Here is a 10195-nt window from a genome sequence, read left to right as displayed (position 1 = left end):
GTCCAGTCCAGTCCAGTCCTCCTTAATCCTATCAAACAAACGGGCCCTTAGTGTTATCGATGTAATTTGTATATTTTTCTTCTTTTTCTAATTCTGGAAGAACTTGAATTTGTTGCCTTGCATTCCATTCTGACTATCTCTGGTGTTATGCAGACGAAGAGAACCAAGAAGGCGGGTATCGTTGGGAAGTACGGTATGTGCCTTCTTCTTCCTTTTAATTTAATAAAAAAAAACCTTGTTGTGAAATGACAAGTAAGGTGCTATGAGGAAACGGTTTAACTTGTGTGTGCATTCACGCACGCAGGCCAGCAGAGGGTACTTTTCAATGATTATTCTAGTTTTATGCTTATAATGATTGTGAAACTCAGTCATAGTTGAGTTAGAAATTTTTTGGATTTTGAATTGGTGGGTGCTTTGTTATTGGTATGATCAAACGATTATAGTTTTTTGTTCAAAAGGGGGATACATAGGCCTGGATTCACTACCCATGATATTTTTTACATTTAGCATGGATTCAATACCCATGATCTAATGGAAGACATGACACAAAACCGAGAGCAGTGGCGTTCTAGGATTCATATAAGGCTTTGTTGTTGTTGTTGTTGTTGTAGCATGTGTATGTTACAATTGTGGATTACTTATTTTTTATCTATTCAGGCACCCGATATGGTGCTAGTTTGAGGAAGCAAATCAAGAAGATGGAAGTCTCTCAGCACAGCAAGTACTTTTGTGAGTTGTGTGGGAAGGTACTTACTCTACTATGTTGCCCCATCTCTTTTATGATTATTTTCTAGTCTTGTGGTTTTCGTACGGGACTTCAGTTTTGAAGATGCAATTTTTCTAATAAATATGCTTGGTTGCAGTACGCCGTTAAGCGTAAGGCTGTTGGAATATGGGGCTGCAAAGACTGTGGCAAAGTGAAAGCTGGGGGCGCCTTCACGCTGAAGTAAGGACTTTCTGGTGATAGGCTTTGTTTGTCATGCGTCTGACGTTCTACTGAGATTATAATTGTGTTTTATGTTATATTTTGCAGTACTGCTAGTGCTGTGACTGTTAGGAGCACCATCGAAGGCTGAGGGAGCAGACTGAGAGTTAGAGCTGCATTATTCTCGTTTTTGTTGAAACGATCTATCTTTTCTTAAACTTTGATTTATGTTATATACTCGTATGCGGAGCTTTTTTGATGAATCGGAGTAATGGTTACCGAGTAAATGATGTTTGTTTTGGCTAGTTCAGCTTTCTTGTGTTTGTGATATTGCACTCGTATGATTTAATCAAGGTTCTTCGTTCGTGACATGAATGTCACGTTGAGTAATTACCGAATTTGTAGGTATGAAATCCGCACACCTCCTTTCATACAAAATATACGAAGGAACAGATTCTGAGTCGTACGTCGCACTCTTAATGAATAGAAGTGACATCGAAGCGCAATGCCTGCAAAACCCTTCATTGTCATTACCAAAAGTGTAATGCCGCTTGGCGGCCTTACAAGTTCCATGAGTCTTATGCTGGAGTAACTCATTCAAATCAAAAAATGAAAGAGTTTATGCACAGATATCGATTTGGGTGTTGACCGCATGAAATGCTTCTTGCATGTTAGGAGCCGCTTAATTTGACCATCTTGAATCGAGATACATAAGAGTAAATGATTCACTTTGTGCTCCTGTTCATGTACAACAACAATAATAAAACTTTATCCCACTAAGTAGGGTTCATTACATGAATCTTAGAATGCATTGTGCTCGGTTAGATGTTACGTTTTCTGTTAGATCCAAGTAGTCTAAGTCTTTTCTTAGTCTTTTTCCATATCTTCCTAGGTCTTCCTCTACCATTTGATCCTAAGCCTCTGTTTTATAATCGCATATTCTAACCAAAGCATCTGTAGGTCTTTGTTTCACATGTCCAAACCACCTTAACCGATTTTCTCTCATTTTATCTTCAATTTCAGCTACTCCTAATTTACCTCGAATATTCTCATTCTTGATCTTGTCTTTTCTCATGTGCCCACACAACCAACGAAGCATTCTCATATCCACTACACTCATTTTGTGTACATGTTGATGCTTCACTGCCCAACATTTTGTGCCATAAAGCATTGTTGGCCTTATTGCCATCCCTATGAAATTATCTCCTGAGCTTTAATGGCACAATACATCCGATGCATTCTTCCACTTCATTCATCCATCTTGTATTCTATGATTGAGGTCTCCATCCAATTCTATGTTCTTTTACAAGATAGCGAAAGTGTTCGCTCTTTAGTACTTCTTGATCTCTAATCCTCACCCCTAACTCATTTGAATCTCCGCTCCCATTGAACTTGCACTACAAGAAAAAGGCCCTTTAACGACACTTTATTGGCGATAAGAGCACACAATCATCGCAAATTCTCAATAGTATAGCATGCATGGTGTTTGGGATGAAACTTTTGCGACTCTAGTTTAAGTAACGTTGCAAATGATGTATTTGATACGACACCCTTCCAAAAATTTTCATTTAGTGCCTGATTTTTCATTTAGCACGCCCCATGTTTAGAAGAAAGATATTTCACCGTTTTTACTCTTTAGGTAAAGTTAGTGGCTACTTCTCAGTCGAGCGCCGAATTCCAGTGAAGCTATGCTCTGATCACTTGTTGTATGCTCTCTCTCTCTTTGTTTGTTCCCCGAGAAAAGTTTTGATGAATGAAAAATCTGATTCAGCTTCTTGCGTTTTCTCACTAACCAAACAGAAATATCGCTCAGTGTTCATAATTACGGAATGGTCTTTGAGTTCTCTTTGTAAATGAAGTTTTGATTTCTCTTTTTGGTGCCAGTGCATCTGATTATGATTTACAGTGTGAAGGAGTTTTTGGAAGATGGGGTTTATATACCCACTGATGTGAAGGTGAAGCAGATGAAGAGGGCGAAGTTGGACTCTGTGACGGTGCAAAAGAAGTTTAGCAAGGATAGGGATCCGGTGGTAACTGCTTATGAGGTTAGGGATAAACCCTTGGCGTTGAAGGCGGAGGATTAGGACTGGCTTGTGGTGGTTTTCGTCTTGTTGAGATTTTCAATAAGAGCAAGTGGAAACTTTCAGTTTTGAGGTTTTAATTGCATTAAGAAATTGTAGCTTTCTGAGTTTGTTTTAGGTGACTTTTGAAAGCGCATTCTAGTTGTTATGGATTGTGTTGTTTGTGTATGTTGTCTTGTGATGCAGTTATGGGGGTTTTCATACGATTCGAAGATGATAGTGTGGAGTCAGAGCAAAGATTGTGAACCCGTGGAATGTGAAGATCCTCTCGGTTGGTTGGTAGAATTTATTTGATTTAATGTGTTACCAGTAAAAGTTCCACTAAGTTATGCTCGTAGGAAAAATCAAATTAATTTTCTTAATTTGTTGCTGCAATGGAAAAAAAAAAATGGTTCCCTTTCATTTATGCTTGTAGGAAAATCAAAATGATTCAGCTTTCAAGGTCAATGGTTTGTTAGACCCCTGGAACCATTATGCACACAAGTAGTTAATTAGTTACCCCTTCCTTTGTGCTTTAATTATCTTGATTTGTATCGCTACAATGAAATAGGATTGCTGTTATTTACCTGTAAGAATTTCACTGCATCGAATACGTATATTTACCAAAATAAAAAGTAAATGGGAGGGGGATTGCTCATGAATTTCTAAGATTGGTCCTAATTGTATAATGGTTTGCACAAATTGGTTGCCTATGTTGTGAAGCCTACGTACCAAATAATTTTCACACACCGTATCATTATTTAAGATTTGCATAGAAAAAGGAGGACGCACTTGTTATTGCAAGGGGAAACTCTTTTTTGTTAATAGCTTGTCTTATATGAAAGTGTTCTCTCATGGTTTTGTCGCATATCTTGTGCTTCTGACTGCAGATTCCTTGTTTGCAGTGATATGCCTCTCAAAGTGCTTCCCAAGTTAATTGGGGTTCAACTTGTTAACTTTCATATTCAATTGTATTTCAAGAACACTGCACCTCCCTTTGGTAAGCAGAGTTGCAAATTTTTCTTTTTGTTTCCCAAATTATTTGCCTACCTTGTGTTTGTAATAACCTCAATTCTTGCACTGTTGCAGAGGCTTTGATGTATGAGTTTGATGAGGAGAATAAGGGTGACAATGGAGATCTTCACACAACCTACACTTGACAAAGGGAAAGGAGACGACTTTGAATCATTAATGTGTTACCTAGTAAGAGTTCCATTGAATTAGATACTTTTAATTCCCAGTCAATAGGTGGACATACCTCTGTTTTAATTTGAGCCACTATGCAGAGGACTAAGAGTAGAGCTGCTGTAAGGAGTGACATAATTACTCGCAGGGTCAAGGGGAGGAAGTTAGTTGTCGAACTAACAAGCCAATCTGGAGTGACATAATTCCTGTAGGATTATAGATGGTATAAATGTTTAGGATAATGTATATATGTTTAAATACTAGAAGTGAAATACATTCTTCATTCTCAAAGAAACCAAATAAATGTTTTTGGATTTGTGAATTATGAATAGTATCAGTGCGGTTGGATTGTTATTTTAGTTTGGAACCGATAGTAAATTTCAAATGAAATAATTTTGGTGAAGCTATTAAAAATAATGTCGTTGTGGCGTCCTATTTGATGCCCAATTTTTTTTTTTAAACCTAAGACCACCTATTTGCGATGTGTACCCTATTGTCACAAACCCGTAGTAAATAGTATTTGCGATGCACTCAAAGCGTCGCATATAATTGACCAAACATTTACGACACTACGTTGTTGCGACGCATTATTGACCGTCGCAAGGCTGTCATTAAAGGGCTATTGCGATGCATTTGGCCACTTTTGCGACGCATTTTAAGCGTCCCATAAGACCCCTTTTTTTTTTTGTAGTGTTGCACTCCATATACTTCTGTTCATGGACAAACAGAAGAAGATTTGCATAGGTGGAACGGTTAATGGTTACATAAATTTTTTTCTGCTTGTTAAAATACTAACAAATTAACAATTGACATACAGCACTGGCTGGCTCAAGGTTTTTCCTGGTCACAGCACTTATATATTACATCTACCTCATCTATACACTAGGCACTAAGATTGCAGACGAAAATTACTAAAGCATCCGGATGCTGATCGGCATTCCCTCCTCTCTCTCTCTCCCTCTCCCTCTCCCTCCCCCCCTATACGTATACATAATCTGAGAAACTTTATAGATGTAAACTCTGACACTCCCCATAAATAAGTTTAAAGAAGCACCATTGTCACGCAAGATGCCCAAGAGACCACAAACCTAAAACTTAAAGCTGCCGGAGAAGGGAAACCATAAAACTTCCTCTTGTTCTCACACCTCCCAAATTTGTACGGATAAATGAGTCCTCCCGGGATTTTCATACAATTTGAATTGGCATGTGGTCACTGCTAGTATTATGCTGCATTTGTTTCTGGACAGCTTTCACCGCTGATACTCTAGCTGCATTTGCTGCCCTATTAGCTGCTGTTACGGCCCTGTTCACTCTTTCATCCACCTTTGCTACATCATAGGCTTTCTCGGACACTATTCTCGCTTCCTGATTGTAACACAGAATAACAAAACAGATTAACAACAAATCATTGGCTATTCATAGAGGTATAATAATTCTCAACCCATTTTCATGCTTCACGAAGAACGTCATTGCTGCAGAAACCAAGGATTATTTGAAGTGCAGAGTAATAGCGCTCCAAGTGTTTCTTTCAATGCTAACACATGAAAAACAATCATGCAAAAGTTCATTAAATACTATAGGTTTGAAATTGTGAGCTATAATGAATTTTAAGTCATGCTAATTATAATTTTTTCCTGGCTTCAGCAATCCTTCTTTAAATTGACACAACGTGACTATGGTGACACTAAAAACTCTATAGGTCTTGACCAACCATTCTGTTCAATGGGCTAAACGAACTAAGGGCACAAAAATGTCACACATCCGCTACTATTGCATTCCACAGAAAACATGCAGAGGGTTTACAGAAATATTTGAAGTAAGTAGTAAGTACCTGAACCGCATAAAGTACTTTGGAATGATTAACAGCCTATGGGAGATACAGGAGAAGTTGCATTCTGTGTGCTTGGAACATCAAGGATTCCATTTTGCCAGTGACCAGCTTGAGTTTCCCCATTTCTAAATGTGTACATACCAAGCCCTTGCCTTCTACCCTCATGCCAAGCTCCCTCATACCTATGCCCATTTGCAAATCGATAGACCCCAAACCCATGCATTTTGTCCGCAAAATATTCTCCAGCATACCTGTCACCATTTCTAAATGAAAAAAAAAAAAAGCAGAAATTCTGTCAAAAATAAATACTGAGCATTTACGTATAGATTCCTATGTAGCCACAACAGAGATAGCCATGTATATAAGGTCGAAACCAAACACAAAACTAATTGGGCATTAAAGGAACATGCCTGTGTACTTGCATGGCAATCATCACAATATCTCAATATCCCGATGAATGGTGAACAAAACTGATTTCTGTATGTAAGTTTTCATTATCAACATACACTGTTCTCCCTAAATAAGGGTTTTTATATTATTCACCAGTCTGATCTTCCGATGAGCATGTAACTGTAAATATTGATGCAAATGCCGTAATTCAAAGCACTAGACTGTAAGATTTTTTCACCACTTATGCCATTCATTTCAATAAATGATAAGCAAACAACCCTAGCACTACCTATAAATTATCTCCACTTTCATGATCTTTGGGATTAATATGTTGCACTCCCTTGAGCATCACCCACATCCGTTTATTTATTTCTATTCACATTTCTTTTTTTTCCCCGACATTAACGATCCTAAGTTCCGAACACATAATGCCTAAAGTATTTGCTGCCCAGAATTTCCAGCAACATTCATCTCACTTGCCTACATATAACAGAGATGAAGCCCATTATTCCGTTGATGTGTACGGATCCAGAATTATCCCCACGATAAAACCAAAGGGAAGTATTGAAATGCAGAAACCTACCTACATCAAGTGGCACAATCTGTAATTAACAGTTTTACAATCTAATGACAACCAGGGAACAGACCAACCAAAACAATTCAGGGACAATGCGGTAACAACATCGATATCGCAATAACAAAATGCATAAACAACAAAATCATAAAACAAGAATCCCGAAACACGGCTATGCGAAAAGTTACCTGAAATGGTAGTGACCAAGGCCATGCTTGACACCCCACTTGAACTCCCCAACATATCTACTCCCATCCTCACAGGTATGGATTCCACACCCATGACTCTGCCCATTAGACCATTCCCCTGCATAAACATCTCCAGTGTAGAACCTATACACCCCGAAACCATGCCTCAGGCCCTGCCTATACTGCCCGCGGTACCGGCTTCCTCTCGCCCACGTCTCGACACCATAACCATCATATTTCCCATCAACCCAATCCCCCTCAAACCTCCCGCTCATGTAATAGTAATACACCCCACTTCCTGAACACTTTCCTTTATGAAATTCACCCTCATACACGTCACCGTTGCTGTAAACCTGAACCCAACACCCGGAACTCCCTTTCTTTTCAGGCTTTCGGCCGCGACCCGATTGACCAAAACACGGGCAACGGCGGGCTAGAGGAGGTCTTGAGCTTGCTTGGGAAAGACCTGGCCAGGAACAGCCGTATGGAGGGGAGGCGGGGCAGGGCGAGATTGAGGGAGAAGAGCAATGCGGCGGAGAAAGCAAAGGCGGAGAGGAAGTCAAGGAAGAAAGAGTGGCTAGGGTGAGAGACCAGGAAGTAAAAGAAGGGCAAAGAGAGCAGTAGGAGGCGGCGGCGGAGGAGGCGAAAGAAGGCGGATTTGGCAGCGAGAGAAGGGGAAAAGAGAGGTGGGTTTTGCGGAGGTGGGAATTTGTAGAGGGTCGGGGATTTGGAGAGGGAGGAGGGGGTTTGGGTCAAAAGGGGTCGCTTGTAAGGTGTGGTTTGAGGGATTGGGGGGTCATGGTGGGGCAAATGTTTAGATGGGTAGCGAGGGAATTGGGTGATGAGATTGAGTTGGTCGGAAATGGAAAAGAAGGAAGAAGAAGGCGCCGATGGCGGTGGTGCGGCGGCGGCTGAGGCTGAGGCTGGGATTGGGTTGTAATCGGAAGAGACGCCAATGCTTTCTTTTCCGATCTGAGCTTCAGATTTCTCGTGATGCATTACATATGGAAAAACATAATACAGCAACAAAAAACACCAACGATTAAAAACGACGAGCAAAAAGGACAGAAAGAAGAAGAAGAAGAAGAAGGTTTTTTGTTATTGGGTTATTTTCTTGTGTTGGATTCGATTGTGGGGTTGGGAGAATGTTTGTGTTATTATGATTGGGTTGAGATGATCGGGAGAGAGAAGGATGGAAGATGAGATGTTGGGAAAGGCGATGCGTGCGCTGAGTTTATGGCCAAAGAGTGGAGTGACGTACAATCCTTGATTTCCGATTTTGAAAATATTAGAGAGAGAAACATAGAGGGGTCCACCGACTATATCTGACAACTCAAAGCGACAAATAATAGGGATTTGGAGGGTCCCCAAATATGGGTAGAATTTTCCTTCTTCAAATCATTGCTTGATCCGCGTTATGTGAAAATACGAGTATTTAAATATAGAAGCCTAGTTTTTTAGTTTTATTAATTAAATATTTATTTATAATTTTATTAGACAACATTTTATCATAAGAAAAATTAACGAAAAGTGTAAAAAAAAAAAAACAAAAAACTTTTGCTTTAATGAAAAATGACAAATAAAAATACAGTGAATAGTATTAGGAAAAGGTAAAAATGTGATTTTTTGTTAAAAGTGAACAGTACCGGAGTGTTTCGTTAAAACTCCTTTGATTATATTGCTATTTTTTTAGTACAATGATCAATATTTTTACATTAAGAGAAGGGGGAGTTCAGCTAAGCCACACAATGGACATCCTAATTTGGTATCAAATTTGCCATCCGCGAGTTTTGAACCTAAGACCTCTCACCTCTAAGCGAAGAGGAATACCATCAGGTCGTAGTACTGAATGATGATTATATTGCTATGTTTGAATACCTATAATATTGGTACATTTGAATTTGTGGTACGTTTTATTTGTTGTAGAATCTAAACGTACCAGTACGTTTATTTTCAAATTTACCATAAGTTTTAAATACATTTTTTATATAACTATACATAAATCCTTAACAATTAGTGAAGTTTTCATAAAACTCATGGAGGAAGAGACTAATTAAATATAATGATAGAAATTTTAAAAAAAAAAGGTTATTTTTGTTGTTGGCATAAAATTTACTGAACAATTATGGAGGCCATAGAGAGAGAAAGGTGCGGCAATAGTAGAGAGAAAGAGAGAGATGTGTAATTGTGGGTGTGTGTTATTCTACCCCATTGTGCCTTTATTTATTGTCGTAGGGAAGGTTAATTCCTTACCCTTTAGGATTACAACATTTAATAGGTAATCTACTCCTAATAGGAATATAAGATACATTCCCATATCTACTAGGATTTACACAATCACATTCCTATTCTAATAGGATTGCAACCCTCCCCCTTGAGTGTGTAAGTACTCAAGTAAATGGTGCATCCGGTCTTCAGTGATGAAGTAAGTATAGTTGATGAAGTCATTGGCACAATGAGTGAATGTGAGTCTCAAATCAACGGAAGAATGCATAAAAAGTAAAACTCACAAAACCTTTTCTATGGTAAAACCCAAGGTGGGAGAAAAACCCATAGGCTAAGGAGAAAAGTGAGAATTTGCATTAAGTCAAAACTATATGTCTTTTGGACGCAAGTAGAAGAGCTCTTAAGGGTATGATCAGCCCAAGATGGGTGCCTCATTAAAACTTCGTTAGGTAGCAAAAACCCAGTAGGGAAAATGTTCCTAATCGTAGGGAAAAAGAGTACATTAAGATCAAGTGATTATATTTCTGGATACTCCCCCTAAGTTTGACATAACTTCCAAATGAGAACTACAAGCATTGCATATGATAGTTAGGTGTACCAATTCCTCGGACAAACTTCTGTAAGGTTGACTTCGGTAGTGACGTCGTGTAGAGGTCGGCAAGGTTGTCTGGGATCGGCTTGCATGACTTTAATCTCCTGATGCTCTGCTGATGTAGATATAGACGCAAAATGTCTTGGCATTGACTTTGTTGATGTATCATGTCTTGGTCGGGTGGATACATGCGGCATAGTCTTCATGGATCGTCGTCGGGACTC

At 39.0% G+C, this 10195-nt stretch overlaps 1 protein-coding gene and 1 pseudogene across 1 annotated transcript; one reads left to right on the top strand and one right to left on the bottom strand.

Annotated features, from left to right (window-relative positions):
• The first annotated feature begins 103 nt into the window (after positions 1–103).
• Positions 104–1212, top strand: LOC103960259 (60S ribosomal protein L37a). The gene is given in 5 exon segments (XM_048591875.1): positions 104–193; positions 658–746; positions 864–946; positions 1034–1062; positions 1065–1212. Coding segments are annotated over 5 exon segments (279 nt in total). The 5' UTR covers positions 104–147; the 3' UTR covers positions 1097–1212.
• Positions 1213–4913: 3701 nt separating this feature from the next.
• On the bottom strand, positions 4914–8412 carry LOC103960225 (annotated as a pseudogene).
• Positions 8413–10195: the final 1783 nt, after the last annotated feature.

The sequence above is a fragment of a genome, unplaced genomic scaffold (genome assembly GCF_019419815.1).
Source record: "Pyrus x bretschneideri cultivar Hongxiangsu unplaced genomic scaffold, Pyrus_bretschneideri_v1 Contig35, whole genome shotgun sequence".
Taxonomy (NCBI): Eukaryota; Viridiplantae; Streptophyta; class Magnoliopsida; order Rosales; family Rosaceae; genus Pyrus; species Pyrus x bretschneideri.
This window is presented reverse-complemented; position numbering and strand designations above follow the sequence as displayed.